This window comes from Heptranchias perlo, chromosome 27 (genome assembly GCF_035084215.1).
Source record: "Heptranchias perlo isolate sHepPer1 chromosome 27, sHepPer1.hap1, whole genome shotgun sequence".
NCBI classification, from domain to species: domain Eukaryota; kingdom Metazoa; phylum Chordata; class Chondrichthyes; order Hexanchiformes; family Hexanchidae; genus Heptranchias; species Heptranchias perlo.
Genome location: NC_090351.1, coordinates 8,760,624 through 8,782,747, shown reverse-complemented (window position 1 = coordinate 8,782,747; position 22,124 = coordinate 8,760,624). Strand labels below are relative to the sequence as shown.

Here is a 22,124-nt window from a genome sequence, read left to right as displayed (position 1 = left end):
CGTGCAAGACAAGGTGGGGAGGGGTGGTGAACACCTGCCTCATCAGCTTGGACCAAGAAAAGGCCTTTGACAGAATATCCCACATATACATAATCTTGCTCTCCAAAATGGGGTTTGGGGATGGAACCCGCAATTGGATCCAACTGCTCTTCACAGACATCAGTAACGCAGTTTCAATCAACGGGTGGGAATCAAAGCTTCCCAATCAAATCTGGAGTCAGGCAGGGCTGTCATCTCTCCTCCATCTTGTTCGTATATTACATCGAACCCTTTGCTGAGTCCATCAGGAGGGATGCGGGCATAAGAGGGGTGACGATTCCAGGCAGCGGAGGCATTCAAGTCAAGGCTTCCCTGTACATGGACGACATCGCCATCTTTTGTTCGGCTCAGCTGTCGATCTGCAGATTGATGAGCATCTGCTACCAGTTCGAACTGGCCTCGGGGGCCAGGGTAAATCGTACCAAGAGCGAGGCCATGTTCTTTGGGAACTGGACCGACTGACCGACTCTTTGCCCCCTTCAGCGTCAGGTCGGATTACGTGAAGGTGCTGGGGATCCGGTTCGGGGGGGGGCCAGGGCATGCACCAAAAACTGGGAGGAGCGTATTGCCACGGTCAAGCAGAAAATGGGACTGTGGGATCGACGATCCCTCTCGATCGTGGGCAAGAGCCTGGTCACCAGGTGCGAGGTGCTCTCGGTGTTGCTGTGCATGGCGCAGGTCTGGCCCATACGTTGCTCCTGCGCTGCGACAGTCACCTGATCCATCTTCCACTTTATCTGGAAATCAAAAATGGACCGTGTCCGCAGGGACACGATGTACAAATCTCCAGAGAAAGTGGGGAAAGGCGTGCCCAACGTGACCCTCATCCTGATGGCCACCTTTGTACGTGGCTGCATCAAGCTGTGCGTAGACCCTCGGTAGGCAAACACAAAGTGTCTCTACGTGCTGAAGTTCTACCTGTCCCCGGTGTTGAGAAGGATGGGCCTGGTCACGCTGCCACGGAACGCTCCATCTAGTTGGACCGTTCCACCCCACCTGTCCTTCGTGGAAAAGTTTGAGCAGAAAAACACATTTGACCACAAGGCGATCAGCAAGTGGTCCGCACGCAACGTCCTCAAGACCCTGAGGGAAAAGGAGATGGTGGATCCTGTCGGTTGGTTCCCCGAGCAGACTGTCAATGTCATTTGGCAGAACACCTCATCGCCAGAGCTGTCAAACAAGCACCAAGACCTAGCTTGGCTGGTGGTGAGAAGGGCCCTTCCCGTCAGATCCTTCATGCACTCCCGGAGGCTCAGTGTCACTGCGCGCTGTCCCCGAGGAGGCTCTGGTGCGGATGAGACCATCACCCATCTCCTTCTGGAATGTGCCTTTTCAAAGAAGGTCTGGAGAGCGACGCAGTGGTAGCTGTCCAGGATCATCCCGAGCAGTTCCGTAACACAGGACTGTGCTCTAAGGGCTATTCCCGGGGACGCACACCGAGACAGACATCATCTGCTACTGGAAGACCATCAACTCGGTGAAAGACGCCCTTTGGTCTGCCCGAAACTTGCTGGTCTTCCAGTGCAAGGAGCTGTCCTTGACCGAGTATTGCAGACTGGCACATTCCAAGGTCCAGGACTACAGGCTCAGGGTCGCACTGAAGCTGGGTACGGCCGCCGCAAAGGCTCTGTGGGGAAAGACAACCGTTTAGAGCCTTCCCACCATTGTATGCCGAGGGGCTGCAATCAGGGAAAACCCCCCTCGGGCAGAATATAAAATTCAAATTGATATAATGAGATGTAATGTACCTGCAACAAATCTGTATTGACTGTAATGCAATGAGGCACCCGAGAATGTCATGAACGGTAATTTTGTACGATGTGTAACTGTATTGTTGGAATCATATTTGAATTGTACTTGATGTAACCTGCAAATTGTATAGCATATGTTTGAGATGTGATATGACAACTGTATTGTGTGTATTGTTGCAAATTTTATGAATAAAGTATATTTTTTGAAAAAAAAATCTATGGTCAAATGTGAGGAATGGCCAGGTGGGCAAGATACTGGAGACCACCAGGGACATTGTACCCCAGTTTAAGTCAGCACCTTCAGGACAAGAGGGGAGGAGAAAAATCATGTACAAGGGGAAGGAATGAAAGTTTAAACATTTTTTTGGCATTAATCTCTAAAATAATGGCTATAGATATTCAATTCATATTTAATTACAAAAGTTTTTTTTTCATTTCCTGCCAGCTTTCTTGATGGCCACAGAGGCTTCTTCAGGAAAACTGTCGACACAGCTGCGTGGTTTGCAGACCAGGCGGTGTACCGACATGGAGGGGAGGAAACAATCAGCCTTTCAGAGACAGCGCTTCCCACTGTGATGTGATACAACTCAGAATTCAATCAATCATATCTCGAAGCAGCCAAAGGGGAGCACCCGGCTGTGCTTGGAATTCAGACTTTAACTGGTGATCATCGGGTTTGTGAGGGAGGTTTCAAATATTTTAACTTGGTCCACATCAGCAACACCAGGTGATGGTTTATTTACAGGTTAACTCCATGGTGAATTCAAGGACATACTTTACATATGTGCAAAAGAAACCCAATGGAAAAGCACAACTATTGCAAGTATTGCCATACATTTGAGTGTAAATTCAAAACTAAATGCAGCTTAGGAACACGATGCAACACAGGTGGGTTTGCAAAGATGCTTAAAATGCTTTGCTGTCATGTTTGGTGCTATCCTCCACAGCTTATCTCTTATTTGTGACCTCTGTACAACTCTCCTTCAGGTTATTCTACCAGTACTGAACAATGAACACAATTCTGTGCTGGCCTGTAAAATTATTGGCATATATTATGAAGCAACTCTAGCAACAAATCATAGATTAAGGCTTAAAAATACAGATTGAATACAGCAGTATGCTGAACACCCTTAAAGTTAAGCATTATCACAATAATTTATCAGGGAACAAGTGGTGAATTTTCATGCAATGCACGCAAGTTGAGAATCAGACACCATTCCGGATGAAGACCTCACCCACCACAATGTGATAGAGCCTTAGCATTTCACAACAGCTTTATTACAAATACTACGGTTAAAACACAAAATGGGGTCAAAAGTTGTGCAGAGTCCATACCTAGGGTAAGCAACTTAATGTAGTATGATATTCTATGACCAATCCTGCAAATGTCTACATGCTTGGTGCCAGAGGATCATAAATTTGCATAGACAGTCCCAGAGACAGTGAGTGTGTTTGTTCCTGAGATACAGCAGATCACATCCTATCCATAACAACTCCACACACCAGCCATCCCTTTCAATGCATACGTGAAGGGACCAGCAGCTTGGCGGGGGAGGAGGAAAGAGAGCATGAGAGGCAACCAAACACACACATACAAAAATAAACCACAACTCAAAATTCTCACCTCAGTCTCTGCAGTTCCTTCTGAGCATGCTCAATCATCTGTACCAGATTGCTAATAGTGAGGGAGGAAGGGAAAAAAACATAAATCCTTGGGGAATTGTGAACATAATTGTTTGGTTATGAATCAACTAATTTATACTGTACATGTCAGTGTTACATTTTGCTAGTTTCATATCCTTTTTCAGCAATGCCTTACAAGGATGCTGAATTCAATTTCATGTATATGCCTGGGTTAACAGCGACCAAGAAAAAGGCAAATTTAAATTTTACAGAACTTTTGGAATGTCAAGATTCTACACTTAAAATATCTGGTTGATCTGGAAACCATCAGAAAGAAAAAAAAGCAAACTCCTGGAGGGTGCTACTGAGTTACAAAACTATCCCAGACCAGTCCACACTAAACAGTGTATCAGAGGACAATGACCGCAGGGTTCACAAACTCCCCTGCTAGCTAACTGGGTAAATGCACCGCCCATTTGGTGCTGGGTTATGCAGAACAGAAGATTCCAGATTGGAACCCCAGTGTGGTAAATTAGTTGATCTCAGCCAGGGAGCAGGTGGGCTACTAGAATCATCCAGGATTCCTGCTTTAGTTGCTATCCAACAACTCCTGTTGCATTGCATGTGTGTGTACATAGACAGAGACTGGATCAAGTTCAGCTGCAATGCACGCCATGGTAGAACAGCCTAGCATTCTTGTCTAGGATCATACAATGAATGGTCATTTGTAGCCAAGGGCCGCCTAACCCTAGCAAATGTCGATACCTTACGAAACAGAGTGGGATAATTGGATAAATTTATATTAAATAAAAGTCCATTGTTGGGTTCAATGACAAAGGAAGTCCTATTTCTTGGGTCTGATTCATCTACTAGCTGAAGAAAATGCTTAGGTAATAATTATTTTAAATAACTTACATTAAGGGATGATTCTTAAAAGGCACAAAGATTACTAACCGCAAGTAAAAAAAGACTAATGTGCTTCAAAAAGTTCACAGAACACATTATAACCTCTTCAATTCAAACAGAATCCTTCAGTTTGTTACTTTTCAAATGCATCCTGAAAATTAATGGGTTGCTCAAAATTCAAAACCCTGAATCTAAATTTAACAAATTATGGCTCTTTTCAAATTACTGTACTGTATGAGGTCATAAATTGAACAGATAATTCAAGGAGTTGGACAGATTCAATATAGAGGAACCGTCCCATTCGATGTTTAGTGCCAAGAAACTCAATACTGCATCACTATATTTCTGCAGACATTTTGCATTTATTTTGCACTGAGTCAACATCAATATAGCACTAGCTAGACACAGTAAAGCTCCTAGTATTCTGCCCCAAAACATGCCCTAACCTCAATCTAGAACCGCACTGTTACTGCAGCAGGGAGACTTTCCCGTTTCCTATATCGTCAATCTTTATGGCTTCAGTCTGAATATTTATAAACTACTGCCCAAAGTGTATTTTGCTCTCTCTCTAATTTCCCCCTTGCTCATGTGAAAGCATTAGCTGTTGGTCAATATAGTTTCATGAGTATCAGGCACTCTCCAGTAACCTGTCTAACAAGCTATTCTTCCATATGTGAGCTGAGACAGTAAACGTTAGCATATTCTTCGACCATGAGGAACATCATTGCAAAGTTTGGTCTTGTCCTCACGTGTACAATTTCGAGTTTGAAACCCTGACTGACTATTCATTTCCCTAGCTCAGAGGTACTGATGCCACCAGCTGTTACAACACTGCTGCTATACCAGGTAAGATCAGCAAACTTAGTATGCACAGGGAATAAAATCGAAGTCCTTCCTGGTCAATATGGCTTAACTTTGCACATGGCAGCAATTTTACCAAGTGAGCTATCAGGGAAGAGACAAAAATCTTGCATTCAAATCAGGATTTTGTTCAGAATTAGTGGAATTCTACGCTTGATGAGGTTAATGTAGTGCCACCCATTCTAACATGAGCTTTTATTCGTTTCTCGGATAGTAAGTGAGGTAACCTTTTGGGTAGACACACCACCCTGCATAGCACCAAGCTATAAGGACCAGAAGATGCCAAGTTGGAATTCTGATCTGTGCTGATTTAGCTGATGCCAGTCAGTTTTCAGGACTGCAACAGTATCATCCCTGGGCTGCAGTGGGAGTGGGAGGGGGAAGGGGGGGAATGATGTGGAAATCAGTTAGGGTTCCTGCTTCTGATCACAATATGACTCCTACTGAAAGAACACATGTATGGATATTGGGTAAGGAGAGGGCTAGGCATGGCTAGTGTCCTCCACTAACAAATAGCCTACAGACACTCAATGTGCAGGCTCAAATACAGAATGGTCACTTCAAAGAGACACTGGAGGGAACTAATGGAACTGGACATCAGCAAATTAGTGCCCTTAGAACAGGGGTGGGAAGGAAGAAACACTTATCATATCACGTATTAATTTAACTTCTAGCAAAAGCTTTTTATAACCAACAAACCAAGGACGATACCAGAACTGAGAGGTTATACCTATCAGGAAAGACTATACATGCTCTTTTCTCCAGAAAGGAGGCTGAGGGGTGACCTGACAGAGGTCTTTAAGATTATAAAAGGGTTTGATAGGGTAGACGTAGAGAAGCTGTTTCCATTTGTGAGGGAGACCAAAACTAGCAGCCATAAATATAAGATAGTCACTAATAAATCCAATAGGAATTCAGGAGAAACTATTTTATTCAGAGAGTGGAACTCGCCACAAGTAGTTGAGGTGAATAGCATAGATGCATTTAAGAGGAAGCTGGATAAACACATGGGGGAGAATGAAATAGAAGGTTATGCTGATGGGATTAGATGAAGAGTGGTGGGAGGAGGCTCGTGTAGAGCACAAACTAAGGGCATAGATCTGTTGGGCCCAATGGTTTGTTTCTGTGCTATACATTCTGTATAATTCTATGTAATGTAAAACTCTCATACTCATTATAGACTTTCCATGCATTTGACCCATGCTGTGACATCAGCTCCAGGTTCTCGATTCTCACTGCCTGGTGTTCTAGCTGTGCCATGGAGTTGTTCACAGATTCTTGCCATGCAGTGATGTCATTCTTCTGGCCTGAGGATGGGGCAGGCAACTCGTATCTGTACAAAGAAAAACACAGGGATGAATTTAACAGTTTTCTCTCCCTTCCTCCATTTTGTCCCTTGTCTCCTGAAAATGCAGGAATTTTCTGTGATACTGTTCTGTGTGTTGCTGCTAGCAATCAGCTATCTTGTCCAAGTGGCTCTTCTTCCTAGGGTGCATTGACACAAGTTCCACATCAGTGTGAAACAATTTTGGCTAGACGTGGATACTAATTTGTGGAACGTAAATTGGGCGTTAAGGCCCAAACTGGAGTGAGAGACCCTCCTTCAGCTTCATTCCACTGTCGAGCAGGGCTTTGAACCCAGGTTCAAGCTGCATTTATACTACAACGACAGTGTTCGTGCAAGCTGGGCCTTATGGTATTCTCACTAAATAACACACACAATAATTAGAAAATGGAACCATGGCTGATTCTTGGATTTTCATCACAATGCAATATGTAGAACTGGGTCCAGCACAAGCAGACTGCATTGGAAGATACAGCTTCCAACAGGATCTGCAAGTATCGCTGCACCCACAATTTCATATTACCCAATTCTTTACAGTGAAGTGAAAACTGTAGATCAAATACGTGTCACTTTTCTGATTTAGGTGAGAGATTAACTGCAGCAAACTTCTATTAATAAGTATTTAGCATCGGTCTACAACTCAGCCTGTTCATAGGGCCAACTGCTAAGCCTTTATAAATCACTGGTTAGGGCTGGGGTATTGCGTCCAATTCTGGGCACCACACTTTAGGAAGGATATCCAGGCCTTGGAGTGGGTGCAGAGGAGATTTACTAGAATGGTAGCAGGGATGAGGAACTTCAGTTACATAGAGAGGATAGAGAAGCTAGGATTGTTCTCTTTAGAGCAGAGAAGGTTAAGGGGAGATTTAATAGAGGCATACAAAATCTTGAAAGGTTTTGATGGAGAAAATAAGGAGAAATTGTTTCCACTGGTAGAATGGTCAGTAACCAGAGGCCACAGATTTAAGGTAATTGGCAAAAGAGCCAGAGGTGAGATGAGGAGAATTTTTTTCAAGCAGCAAGTTATGATGATCTGGAACACACTGCCTGAAAGGGTGGTGGAAGCAGATTCAATAGTAACTTTCAAAAGTAAATTGGATAAATTCTTGAAGGGGAGAAAATTGCAGGGCTTAGGGGAAAGAGCAGGGGAGTGGGACTAATTGGATAGCTCTTTCAAAGAGCCGGCACAGACACGACGGGCAGAAATGCCTCTTTCTGTGCTGTTAAGATTCTGTGATTCTATCTGCCAATCCATCCAACCAGTCACATCAGTGTGATCAGTTAGGACAAAGTGGCAGAATCTGTGGAACCTGTAATCAGCATCTAATCCCAAGGGAATGAATTTCTGCAAACCTTTCTCGAATGTTAAGCTACTGATGTTACACATCATGCATTAAAAACCGACTGCTTGTTTTTAACGTCTGTTGCTCACCCACCCGTTTACATTTCCGTACCAAACCTGAGGACTCACCTTTTCATACTGAGCAGTTCCATTGGCTGCCTAGCTGCCAGACGCTCAAACTCATTCCTCATGATCTCAGTCTATGAAAAAAGTTAAATAAAAAACCATTAGCCTCTAAATCATACATAATCATTCCATTTAAAGGACGGCATTAATGAATCACACGATGATTAAAAAGGTAGAACGAACCCGTTTCACACTGCTAGTACAGCAGTCATTGTGCCGCACTGTGCAGCCACATCACATCCTTTGTAAAGGCTGGACTCAGTAAAATATCAACACAGCTGATAAATCTAACAGGGCTCTGGTTAGTTTGATTGCTGTAAACACTCTTATTGCACAGATTTAAGATAATTGGCAAAGGAGAGGAGAATTTTTTTTTCACGCAGCGAGTTATGATCTGGAACGCACTGCCTGATGAATCTTACTGCACCCTAATAGTAACTTTCAAAAGAGAATTGGCTATATACATGAAAAGAAAACATTTGCAGGGTTATGGGGAAAGAGCAGGGGAGAGGGACTAATTGGATAGCTCTTTCAAAGGCCCAGCACAGGCACAATGGCTTTCTTCTGTGCTGCAAGATTCTATAATTTTAGTTTGATTATGGTTACAAAACCCTCTGAATACCGAACAAATCCACAGACACCACCTCCTTCTCGGCAATTAGGGATGGGCAATAAATGCGGCCTTGCCAGCGCCATCCACCCTACCCGAGAATTTAAAAAATTTATTTTGACCCAAGGCCTTTAAATGAAGGGTTTTGCTGCAGTGTTTATCCTGACATTATGCAGCAGTAGGATCCATTGATCCCAGCTTCATAAATCAAAATGCAATAAAAAAAATGGCACAGTATTGTGCTACAAAAATGGAAAAAGGCCTGAGACTTGATTCCAAAATGGGCAGATCTGGCAAGTCAAGGATAAAGAAAGCCAAAAGTGTTCCTTTTAAAAAGTTATTTTTAGAAACTATCTATATAATTACATTTTCCATCAGGCGCATGTCTGCAAAGCATGAGAAAGTGACATCTGTATGTGCCCATAGAATGAAGGGCAAGTGGATTGTTCAAATGTCACACAAAGCATGCTGACTGACTAAAATGCAGCCAAATTACACTTATTTGACTATTGTATGCTGACTGGCTCAAATTTATCAATCACTAAAAAGCAACCAATTAAAAACCAATCACCAGAAACCAAACAGATCCTTAAAAAAAAAATGAACTCCTTTTAGCTGCTGATAGTTCTGCTACCCAACTCGCCATATACTCCTAAAAAACAATCACACAAAAATTGCCATTTACAAAGCAAATTGCAAAATTAGCAGACCTTCCACCCACAGCCCGATGTCACCTTTCACGAGGCCTTATTAACAGCCTCGAACATGGTACATCCTAACCCACTGGCAGACACTTCCAGATCTACACACACTTGCCTACTCCATTATCTGGCCCAATTCAGGTTCCATCATCCCAAGGCCCTACTTTAACATTTGCATATAGCCATGCTTAAGATTTCCACCCCATTCCCTTGCTGACAACCTCCAGTCCAACTTCATACTTTTTTATCCCCGCATGGGGAACCAAACTCACCACCTGTTCAGACACTGCCACAGCTTCTCTACGGTCATCTCCGCTGACTAAGCCCAGCCGCTCCAACTCTTGTCCCTGCTCTTCCATGTTGGCCACTCGGACAACTCACCTGGTCCAAGACTCAGCCCTCGGTGGGGTCTGTGGAGTTGGCCAGTCACTGTAAATTGAGACTCCAAAACAAGAATGGATGGTCTGGCTCTGCTTCCAAAGCTCTGCCACTGCCCTAGGGCCCGTGTGGGAGAGTCAAGAGATAGGTGGAGTGGAATAAAATAGCGGAAATACAGTACAACAGAATGTTGAAAAGAGAGAAACATAATTAAGCAGTCAGAAAATTTGAAAACCAAGCATAAAGACTGCATGAAGCACACAAAGGAGATGAAATGCGAGAGATTGAAAAAAAGGGCATCCCGTTTTGTAAACTCCCAGCAAGGAGTTAATTAAGTTTCAAAACTTAAAAGGCCTAAAGATTTGTATTTATTTTCTTAATAGGAACTTGGAAACTATAAAGGATTTTTGCACAATTAGTAGATAGAGATTTCTGTAGTACAGCTGTGATTAACTTAATTGGAAATATTCAATTTTTGAAAGTGGATGGTAAATAGATAGTAAATCATTATTTTAACTATGAAAAAGAATAATTTATTATCCAAGATTGGACTGTAATTATGGCGCAATCCATTATAAGGGCAAGTGACTGGCCATGATAGAATATCCCACGATAAATAATGCAAATTTCTACACTCACCACAGGTAGCAAGATTTATTGCCTGAATATCGTAGTTTTATACAAACAATTCCAGAGACAATGAAAATGACAGTATCAGAGCAATACATTGCTTGGCTTTTTCTTTATCTAACTGTGTGCGAGAGGGGCAGTGAAACATACAGAAAGAAAAAGAGCAAGAGATGTAGTGTGAGAGGCATGTAGAGAGTGGGAATCACATAGGAGGCAAGAGACATAAAGAAAGAGTAAGCCAGAAGAATGAGAGAATTGTAGACAAAGATAGAGACAATGACAAGAGGAAGTGCACGAGTGTTAGAGAGAGAAAAAATAAGAATTCAATAAATGGGACAAGCAGAGACAGTTCCAAGAGATGATTTTCTCCTTAAGCAATGCTGCAGATCAACTTGACAAAATATTTCAACCTATTAATAAGAGGGTAAGAAGGTGGGGTTGATATTAACCAAGAAGTATCCAAAATATTTTTTTTGTCTGGTTTCCAAAATTTCATATAACCACTCTAAGGAAAAGTAAAGTAATGAGGCAAAACACTGTGAAAGCGCAGTCCAACACACCCCAGCAAAAAACTGCTCTCTGCCACTTTGAATCACAATTTTGCACTAAACCCAGGGGCAAGTGCATCATTGAGGGCACAGCCACGTCACGGACAGCTGTCCAAACTGTGCCAAGAAATAATGGATGGTTTACAGTGCAATACCAGCATCTGCAAACCACCTATCCTCCTTCTGCCCCCACCCCATGAGAACTTAGGCCCTTCGATCTCACTTCCATCTGGAGCAGTGTCAACGCCTGCAAGCAGCAATTGGAACCTTGCTCTCCACCATTGTGGACTCACATTCTCAACAATCGGAGCAAATGCTCAATTAAATGGCAGTCTTCCTCAGCCAGAACTGCATCAATGGAACAGTCTTTACAGTAGAGGACACTAAGAATATCCCAACACTGGACAAACAGGGGACTCTCGGGGGGGAGGAGCTAAATACGATTAAAATCACTCAGGAGATGGTACTCAGTAAAATAATGGGACTCAAGGCGGATAAATCCCCTGGACCTGATGGCTTCCATCCTAGGGTCTTGAGGGAAGTGGCAGTAGGGATTGTGGATGCTTTGGTGATAGTTTTCCAAAATTCCCTGGACTCAGGAGAGGTCCCGGCAGATTGGAAAACTGCTAATGTAACACCGTTATTTAAAAAGGGTAGTAGGCAGAAGGCTGGAAATTATAGGCCAGTTAGCTTAACATCTGTGGTGGGTAAAATTTTGGAGTCTATTATTAAGGAGACAGTAACGGAACATTTAGATAAGCATAATTTAATAGGACAAAGTCAGCATGGCTTTATGAAGGGGAAGTCATGTCTGACAAATTTGCTTGAGTTCTTCGAGGATATAACGTATAGGGTGGATAAAGGGGAACCAGTGGACATAGTGTATTTAGACTTCCAGAAGGCATTCGACAAGGTGCCACATAAAAGATTATTACTTAAGATAAAAAATCACGGGATTGGGGGTAATATTCTGGCATGGGTGGAGGATTGGTTATCGAACAGGAAGCAGAGTTGGGATAAATGGTTCATTTTCGGACTGGCAACCAGTAACCAGTGGTGTTCCACAGGGGTCGGTGCTGGGTCCCCAACTCTTTACAATCTATATTAACGATTTGGAGGAGGGGACCGAGTGCAACATATCAAAATTTGCAGATGATACAAAGATGGGAGGGAAAGTAGAGAGTGAGGAGGACATAAAAAACCTGCAAGGGGATATAGACAGGCTGGGTGAGTGGGCGGAGATTTGGCGGATGCAATATAATATTGGAAAATGTGAGGTTATGCACTTTGGCAGGAAAAATCAGAGAGCAAGTTATTTTCTTAATGGCGAGAGACTGGAAAGTACTGCAGTACAAAGGGATCTGGGGGTCCTAGTGCAAGAAAATCAAAAAGTTGGTATGCAGGTGCAGCAGGTGATCAAGAAAGCCAACGGAATGTTGGCTTTTATTGCTAGGGGGATAGAATATAAAAACAAGGAGGTATTGCTGCAGTTATATAAGGTATTGGTGAGACCGCACCTGGAATACTGCATACAGTTTTGGTCTCCATACTTAAGAAAAGACATACTTGCTCTCGAGGCAGTACAAAGAAGGTTCACTCGGTTAATCCCGGGGATGAGGGGGCGGACATATGAGGAGAGGTTGAGTAGATTGGGACTCTACTCATTGGAGTTCAGAAGAATGAGAGGCGACCTTATTGAAACATATAAGATTGTGAAGGGTCTTGATCGGGTGGATGCAGTAAGGATGTTCCCAAAGATGGGTGAAACTAGAACTAGGGGGCATAATCTTAGAATAAGGGGCTGCTCTTTCAAAACTGAGATGAGGAGAAACTTCTTCACTCAGAGGGTGGTCGGTCTGTGGAATTTGCTGCCCCAGGAAGCTGTGGAAGCTACATCATTAGATAAATTTGAAACAGAAATAGACAGTTTCCTAGAAGTAAAGGGAATTAGGGGTTATGGGGAGCGGGCAGGAAATTGGACATGAAGCTGAGTTCGGATCGGTCAATGCCCTGTGGGTGGCGGAGAGGGCCCAGGGGCTGTGTGGCCGGGTCCTGCTCCGACTTCTTGTGTTCTTTAGATTTGTGGTTGGGATCAGATCAGCCATGATCTTATTGAATGGCGGAGCAGGCTCGAGGGGCCGATTGGCCTACTCCTGCTCCAATTTCTTATGTTCTTATTAGTGCTAGTGGACAGCACCACACTTCAATACAATCCCTCAGCTCAACTGAGGCACACTACACTATGATAACTCACCACCGCATTAGTGCATGATCATCTGCACTAAGCTTGTGGTATGCATATCAGGTTAAATAAATGTACATTATAAAATTAGTCACTGATCAGCATTCCTTGTGAAGGTTTTAACATTAACTGTGCCCACGTCTATGTGAGCTCTTTGCGTCATCACATTTTTGATGGAATTTTCCCATTAACCTGACATCCTGCGAGACTAGAATTGCTCTGCAATTGCAGATGACAAAGATGTGTGTGGTGTCAGAACCCTTGAGGAGAGAAAAAAAATTACAATCTGATCTAGATGGAAGAATGGGCCTGTATCTGACAGATGACATTTAATGTAGATAAATGTGGGGCTAACGCTAAGCAAGTGTATACCATGCTGGGCTCTGAATTAATGTCTATCGAGAGGGAAAGAGACCCAAGTGCTATTGTGCACGAGTTTCTAAAATGGTCCGCAACCAGTGCCGAGAGGCTATAGCGAAAGCAAATAGAGTTTTAGGATGTATAGCCCATATAAAACAAAGAGCACCATAATGTCCCTGTACAAGACCTTGTTTAGGCCCCATCTAGACTACTGTGTCCAGTTATGATCCCATCACATGGTGGGAGATAGAGGCCCTAGATTAATACCTAGTTAAAAAAATCCTTGCTATCACAATAGATTCAGGGAGCTGGGTCGTCTTACTCCAGAAACACAGACTACGGGAGACCTGATTCATGTATTCAAGATGAATAGATTAGACTGTGTCGGTGTGGACAGATTACTTGAATTTTTCTGTCCGCCTTTTTCGTACATTCAGATCATTGAACTCATGCTTAATGAAATTTTAGTGTGATTTTTAAAAAAAATAATGGTACTCTGTGGCACATCTGTCTCACTTTCACCCAAAGATAAATTTAATTTTGCCAGTGGCCCACGCTCAGCCCCTGCTATTTCCCATCACTAGGATTCCCGCTGTGATTCATCACCCGCCCGCCTGCCTCTCTATGACTCTTCATAAAGTCCTGCCTCAAAGAACAATTCTTTTCCCCTCCTGTTGTCGACAGCCATTCTAGGTCAGCCGGCAGCCCTCATTTGCCTCGCCACCTCCCCTTCCTTAAACTTAATGCTTTGAACAGGTGTTACTACTTCATACTTAGGGTGGCTTTCACTTCTACACTCTCCCCTCATCCACCCCGCACCGCAGGCGGGGTGGGGAAGATGTAATGGTGGAGCAATGAAAATCGGGGATACAGAAGAGGTCAGAATTGGGAGAGTATAGAAGTGAAAGCCACCCCAAGATTGAAGTAGTAACACCTGCTCAAAGCATTAAGTTTAAGGAAGGAACTTTAAAATGGGTCAATTGGTAAATGCACTGTCCAGTCCAAAACTGTTCCATACTGATCAAAAAAGACCCCAGGTCAGTGCTGACTTAAGCAGGGCAGCAACTAGCGAGTGTGTTTGGACAACAGGATCGACCCCAGAAATGGTGTCCTTCACGATAAATGTAGCACGTGCTACTTAAGTTCACACAAAGAATAGCCACTTGGATGAAATGCGGCTGGCAGATTTTGGTTTGCATTCCTACACCCTTATTTCTGTGCACTTAACCATCTGTAAACATTCTCTGACTGCATGCTTTCTCGATACTCCAACCACCACCTGAAAGGGCAATTTAGAAACACAGACTGCAAGCACCGAGATAACAGAAGTTATACATACTCACTTCAAATGCTGAATAGTCAGGTGTAGGCAAGTAGCTCAGGTAATTCTTCGTGGGTCGATAACGTCTGGTCTCTTCCTCCACCAGGGCAGCTGCCTGAAAGACAAGGAAAGAATAAAGAGCTGAGAACCTAAACATGAAGAGGTACTCCATTAATCCTTGCAGGAATGCAGTAGCATCTTTAACTACCAGGTCAGAATCGCATTGTAGGCTCTTGGGAGTCATTCTTGGTGTACAGCCCAAAAACTTGAGGGCACCAGCTCCTTTAATGGCTCAGTGTACCGACTGCAGTACGGAGCTGTACGGGTCAGTTAGCTGATCTCAGCACCCTCAGGGTGGCAGGGAAGAAAAAGTTAATTTTTTTTTAAGTCAGGCTTCCACTCCTCATCATTATCTGGAGACTACTGCTATGTCTGAGCAGGATCAGGTTTGACTGTGATGCACCCTCTCTCCATAACAGACTGCCGTTATTCAACATCTACACTCTCAGGGGAAGTCATTTGAGCAAGATCCCAGAGGTTGCTGGCGTCCGTTGAACTTTCATGAAAAAAGGATGGGAAAAATGGGGGCTTAAAAATGGGTGGCAGAAGTGGGGGCCATACCCTAACAAAAATACAAGCAGCACAAATATTTTAAGAGTTGCATTAACACATTGCATTGCTCATGGTAATCAAAATACAGTGGCTACAAAATGCTAGCAACACAGAGTCCAGTATGTGCTTCTTTAAGATTCTATAATTATTACCTTGAGAGCTTTCTTGATGCTTCAGCAAACCTGACAACTACAGGCCAGTCAATTTAACCTCGGTGATGGGGAAGCTTTTAGAAACGATAATCTGGGACAAAATTAATAGTCACTTGAACAAGTTAATAAAGGAAAGCCAGCACGGATTTGTTAAAGGTAAATAGCGTTTAACTTGATAGAGTTTTTTGATGAGGCAACAGAGGTGGTTGATGAGGACAATGCGGTTGATGTGTGTATATGGACTTCCAAAAGATGTTTGATAAAGTGCCACATTATGGGCTTATCAGCAAAGTTGAAGCCCATGGAATAAAAGGGGCAGTGGCAGCATGGATACGAAACTGGTTAAGTGACAGGAAAGAGGGCAGTGGTGAATGGTTGTTTTTTTTAGACTGGAGGAAGGTATACAGTGGTGTTCCCCAGGGGTCCGTATTAGGACCACTGCTCTTTTTGAGATATATTAATGAACTGGACTTGGGTATAGGTGGTATAATTTCGAAATTTGCCGATGACACAAAACTTAGGAAGTAACGAGGATAGTAATAGGCTTCAAAAGGACATAGGCTGGTGGAATGTTCGAACACATGGTAGATGAAATTTAACACAAGTGTGAAGTGATCATTTTGGCAGGATGAATGAGGGGCAATATAAACTAAATGGTACAATTCTAAAGGGGGCGCAGGAACAGAGATCTGGGGGATATATATGCACAAATCTTTGAAGGTGGCGGGACAGGTTGAGAAAGCGGTTAAAAAAGCATATGGAATCCTGGGCTTTATAAACAGAGGCATAGCGTACAAAAGCAAGGAAGTTATGTTGAACCTTTATTTGATAGAAGTGTTCAAAATCATGAACGGTTTAGATAAAGTAAATAAAGAGAAACTGTTCCCATTGGCGGAAGCGTCGAGAACCAATGGACACAGATTTAAGGTGATTGGCAAAAAGAACCAAAAGGTGACATGGAGAAACTTATTTTAAAAACACAGCGAGTAATGATGATCTGGAATGCGCTGTCTGAAAGGGCAGTGGAAGCAGATTCAATCGTGGCTTTCAAAAAGGAATTGAATAAACTCTTGAAGGGAAAAAAATTTGCAGGGCCACGGGGAAAGAGCAGGGGATGGGACTAACTGGATTGCTCTTAAAAAGCCGGCATGGTCTCAATGGCCTCCTTCTGTGCTGTAACCATTCTATAATTCTAAATCCGCTGGATGGTGCAATACTAAGTCACATAAACTGGAAGGTCCCAGGTTCTATCCCTGCTCTGTGCAGACTTAGCTGATCTGGGATCAGGCGCCAGTTAAGAGTGCTACAATTGACCATGGGCTTCTGGGCTAAGAAGGTCGGAGGGAAAAAAAGAACGGCTACTTCTGATGAAAGGTCTACACCCAAAAAGTGAACCCAACTTGTCCCTTTACAGATGTTGATGGAACCGCTGAGCATTTCCAGCAATGTCTGTTTTATATCAGATTCCAGCATTTGTAGTTTTTTTTTCTTTTTATCTCTGTAGAGTAAATAAGAGTTCAAAGATCACAACAGATCAAAACTGGATAAGCTGTAGTCCTCCTGATGGCATTGGGCACCCCTATTGCATCGAGTGTGACATTTTAGTTTCTCAATCCCAGTCAGTTTTATAGCTTCTGAGCAAGACTGATGATTTATGGCTATTTACCAGTAGTTCTATCCTGTAAACTGGGTTGAGAATGTTCCAAATTCATTTCATGAAGCATCCCAACTGTTAGCAAGGGAGCTTTGATTTGCTGGTTTTGGCTAGATTCAAGACAAAAGTCAGGTGCAAAGCCAATGTACTGACTCCCTGCTCTTCTACAAAGCATAAACTTCTGCTGTCAGCTGTCACCCCAAACAAATTCATAGTCTGGAAAGGTGAGAAATGAAAGGAGACATGATTTTATTTGGGTTTAGCTTGTACAGAATATACAGTGCAATTGCATTTAGAGTCAGACGTTATTACATTTATGATTCCAAGCATTATTGTATTTACAGTTTGGATTTATTATGCTTGCAGTTATTCCATTTTATATTGGAAATTAGACTTTATTTTTTTTTTTACAGTTGATGTGCATTCCATTTCTAATTGAATTTTATTCCAGACCTGAATGCACTGAAGTCAGATTGAATTCATCTTAAAAACCTGGACACAATGAAACCAGAAAGTGATCCCTCAAATGTAAAACATTTTAACATGTAACTAATGTAAGAGGTGTCAAGTGAAGATTTATTTGTTTTGAAATGCATATACAAAGTTGTATCTACAACAATATTATCAACTTTGGTTTAGTTAAAACTTTATTGATTTTGCAATAATGGTCTTAATTTTTTCTTTGCTTTTTATCCCTGTGAATTGCATGTATTAATAGTGCAAAAATCAATAAATCATTAACAAAATTGTGAGTGTTGGCAACATTGCTATAGCTGCGATCTTTTTTCTCATTCCTCAGTGTCTAAAATTTCTTATTGGCCTAATCTGAACATAAACTCAATGCTGTCACCAAAACAAGATATCCAAATAGCAATCTATCCCCCATAGCCCTATGACTTAATTGTATTTGCACTTAAATTTCTTTTAGCTGGTTCATCCTATTTCAATTTTGTAGGCTTTGAGGTTTAGACAGAGCTGCTCTTCGCTTTTTCGACTCTTGGTGGATAAATACTCAACTAACCTATCTATCCTCCAGTATTCTCTTAAATGCCTCAGTTTGCCATTCCAACTGATTTAGCATCGATACAAAACTTTGATATCATCTTGTGCTCATGTACAAATCATTTACATAAATGGAAAACAGGCCCCAGCACAAATCTCTGCCGCACACCATGTACATCCCGCTAACCCAAAAAACATCCATTACCCTAGACTCTGTTTTCTGAGAGACAGAGAAAAGACAAAAATCAACAAATTTTGATCAGATGATGCCAAGTCTGGGTTTTAAGAGTCTGAAAAAGGGAAGATTGTGGCATTAAAGGGGTTCTGCAGTTTTTAATCCAGCAAAAGAACAAATTAGAGCTGGAGACAAGGAGATGAATCTCAATTTCTACATAGTAAGACTGCTGAGAGGATGAAGCATGTGCAGGACAGAGCATTTGATGTTTAAGAATGCAGGATAATTCAAAGGGCCGACAATGACCATAGAAGTATAAAAATACAGACAAGAATAGTTGCACTGCAGAGTTTGGAAGATAGAGGTGAAGAGAAGATCACCTCTCTGACAAGCCTTTTCTGGCATGTTCTCAATCAAGAGCCTCCCTCTATATGGGCACAGCATTCAAATCTTAGACAAACATGAGATTTATAGAAAGTTAAAAAAGTTACCAAAGTGAAAAGAAATACTTTGCACTAAAGAAGAAACTAAGCTTTTTGAAGACAGATTTAAAAAGAGGAGCTGATTTTTAATACTCTATTGTAGGAGGCCAAGATTTAGCGATTGAACCAATGCACTGCAAGAGGAATGAAAATTGTGCTCTTAAAGGAAGCTTATAAAGAGTGGGATCATCAGCAAAAGACTGGTGATGAGCAAAAAATGTCACTGATATTAAGAAGGAATAGAACAGGACAGAGAAAAGTCCGAGAGAATCCTAGCATTGCTGGAAAATGACTCAGAGGATAAGCAATCAACTACAGCAGTCAGACTGATTTGAGAGAATAAAGAGCCATGAACTTAGTTTTGGTGGTGAGCCACATGATGGTAGATGGTTTACAAGGCATGATACCTGACCCATGAAAATGCTGATGGTACTGGCAGATGAATTTACCAAAGAGTTAACTTCAACTTGGAGGGCATCATAGTTGAGTTTCTCAATTTAAAAAGAGTTCTTGCACTGGGGGCAACTGATATCACCATAAAGTTCCATTCTGTCCCCATATTCCTCTATTCCTTGCTTCCTTATGCATGAATGTAAGGAATCTTACAACACCAGGTTATAGTCCAACAGTTTTATTTTAAAATCACAAGTTTTCCAACTATAACCTGGTGTTGTAAGATTCCTTACATTTGTCCACCCCAGTCCATCACCGGCATCTCCACATCATGGCTCCTTATGTATGCATCAAGCAGCTCCTCAAATGCATCAATGCTATCTGCTTCAACCACTCCAGGGATATTGGAACAGGAGTAGGCTGTGCAGCCCCTCAAGCCTGTTCTATCATGGATGATTTGTACCTCAACTCCATCTACCCACCTTTGATCCATATCCTTTGATATTCATTCACGAGATTATGCCCTCTCATTCTCAATTCCTCCAACCAGGGCAAATAGATAATCTGTATCAACCCTTTCAAATTCCTTTATCAAACACCTTGGTCAGATCACCCCTCAAATCATCTAAACTTAAGGGAACACAAGCCAAGTTTATGCAACTTGTCCTCGTGATTTAACCCCAGTTATCAACCTGGTGATCCTGTGCTGCACCCCCTCCAGTATATCTTTCCTGAGGTGCAGTGTCCAAAACTGAACGCCATACTCCAGATGGGGTCAGACCAAGACTCTACAACTGAAGCACTGAATACCAACCCCCTTAAAGATAAAGGCCTATATTACCATTTGCCTTTCTGAATGCTTTTTGCACCTGTAAGTGACTATCTTATGCTTATGGCCCCTTGCTCTGGACGCACCCACAAGTTTCTCCGTGCTCTGGCCAGTCCCACCGGTCACACTGACAAGCCACTGGCTCTAGTTTCAGAGGTGACCCAGTTTGGTGAACCTCCCTCCCTCCATTGTATCCCCACTGACCTTTCCCCGACCCTGAAAGCCCTCCCGCGGGTCCGCTCCACCCCACCCGCAGTATAACCCTCTCTCCCTTCAGCGACGGACTCGCTCTAACACTCACCGCCTCTCGGACACCCGGCGCGTCATAGCCCTGATCGAAGTATGGCAGCGCGTCCACCACAACATCGCCGGCAACAGCGAGTGGGCCCGCCATCTTAATCACCACACAACGCCTGCGCACACCTTTCGGACTTTGTAGTACAGCCGACTGGGCCTGCGCGCGCTTCCAACAGTCGCAAACTTCGCGAACATTCAGCGAAGCACAAACCGGACTGCGCCTGCTAACAGGATCGAGTGCGCAGGCGTGAACCAAAGGCACCAACAATGGAATCGTACCACGCCTGCGCACAAGCTTGGTAGTTTTTGAGCATGCGTGAGCAGTGAGCGCCAAACTCCTGATGATGCTAAGTGTCACTATGTAAATGCTGTCTATATATATATAAATGTTCTCTATATATTAGTGCTCTCTATATATATTAATGCTTTCTATATATTAATGCTCTATATAAAAACTAGTATCAGTAATGATGGCCATGCAACTAGCGGATTGTCGTAAAAACCTGTCTGGTTCACTAATGCTCTTTAGGGAAGGAAACCTGCCGTCCTTACCCGGTCTGGCCTATATGTGACTCCACACCCACAGCAATGTGGTTGATTCTTAATTGCCCTCTGAAATGGCCTAGCAAGCCACTCAGTTGTTCAAGGCGGCAGCTAACCCCCACCTTCTCAAGGGCAATTAGGGACAGGCAATAAATGCTGGCCCTGCCAGCGACGCCCACATCCCATGAACGAATAAAAAAAATGTAAATGCTCTATATATATATTAATGCTCTCTATATATTAATGCTCTATATATTAATGCTCTATATTAAAATCACTAAGGAATTGGTACTTAGTAAATTAATGGGACTCAAGGCGGATAAATCCCCTGGACCTGATGGCAGTGGGGATTGTGGATGCTTTTGTAATAATTTTCCAAAATTCTCTGGACTCGGCAAAGGTCCCTGCAGATTGGAAAACTGCTAATGTAACACCCTTATTTAAAAAGGGTAGTAGGCAGAAGGCTGGAAATTATAGACCAGTAAACCTAACATCTGTGGTGGGTAAAATTTTGGAGTCTATTATTAAGGAGACAGTAGCAGAACATTTGGATAAACATAATTTAATAGGACAAAGTCAGCATGGCTTTACGAAGGGGAAGTCATGGTCATGTCTGACAAATTTGCTTGAGTTCTTTGAGGACATAACATACAGGGTGGATAAAGGGGAACCAGTGGACGTAGTGTATTTAGACTTCCAGAAGGCATTCGACAAGATGCCACATAAAAGATTATTGCTCAAGATAAAGAATCACTGGATTGGGGGTAATATTCTGGCATGGGTGGAGGATTGGTTATCTAATAGGAAGCAGAGAGTTGGGATAAATGGTTCATTCTCGGACTGGCAACCAGTAGCCAGTGGTGTTCCGCATGGGTCGGTGCTGGGTCCCCAACTCTTTACAATCTATATTAACGATTTGGAGGAGGGGACCGAGTGTAACATATCAAAGTTTGCAGATGATACAAAGATGGGAGGGAAAGTAGAGAGTGAGGAGGACATAAAAAACCTACAAGGGGATATAGACAGGCTGGGTGAGTGGGCGGAGATTTGGCAGATGCAATACAATATTGGAAAATGTGAGGTTATGCACTTTGGCAGGAAAAATCAGACAGCAAGTTATTATCTTGATGGCAAGAGACTGGAAAGTACTGCAGTACAAAGGGATCTGGGGGTCCTAGTGCAAGAAAATCAAAAAGTTAGTA

General features: G+C 42.8%; 1 protein-coding gene across 1 annotated transcript in view; it reads right to left on the bottom strand.

Moving 5' to 3' along the window:
* Nucleotides 1–20,588, bottom strand: part of bcas2 (BCAS2 pre-mRNA processing factor) — a 32,251-nt gene extending 11,663 nt beyond the window's left edge. Inside the window, exons 1-5 of the mRNA XM_068007291.1 lie at nucleotides 20,384–20,588; nucleotides 14,806–14,898; nucleotides 7,997–8,067; nucleotides 6,352–6,513; nucleotides 3,415–3,465 (exon numbers count right to left, since the gene is read on the bottom strand). Coding sequence (XP_067863392.1) covers nucleotides 3,415–3,465; nucleotides 6,352–6,513; nucleotides 7,997–8,067; nucleotides 14,806–14,898; nucleotides 20,384–20,476 — 470 coding nt within the window. The 5' untranslated portion in view covers nucleotides 20,477–20,588. The remainder of the gene's footprint in view (nucleotides 1–3,414; nucleotides 3,466–6,351; nucleotides 6,514–7,996; nucleotides 8,068–14,805; nucleotides 14,899–20,383) is intronic.
* Between the last annotated feature and the right edge of the window lie 1,536 nt (nucleotides 20,589–22,124).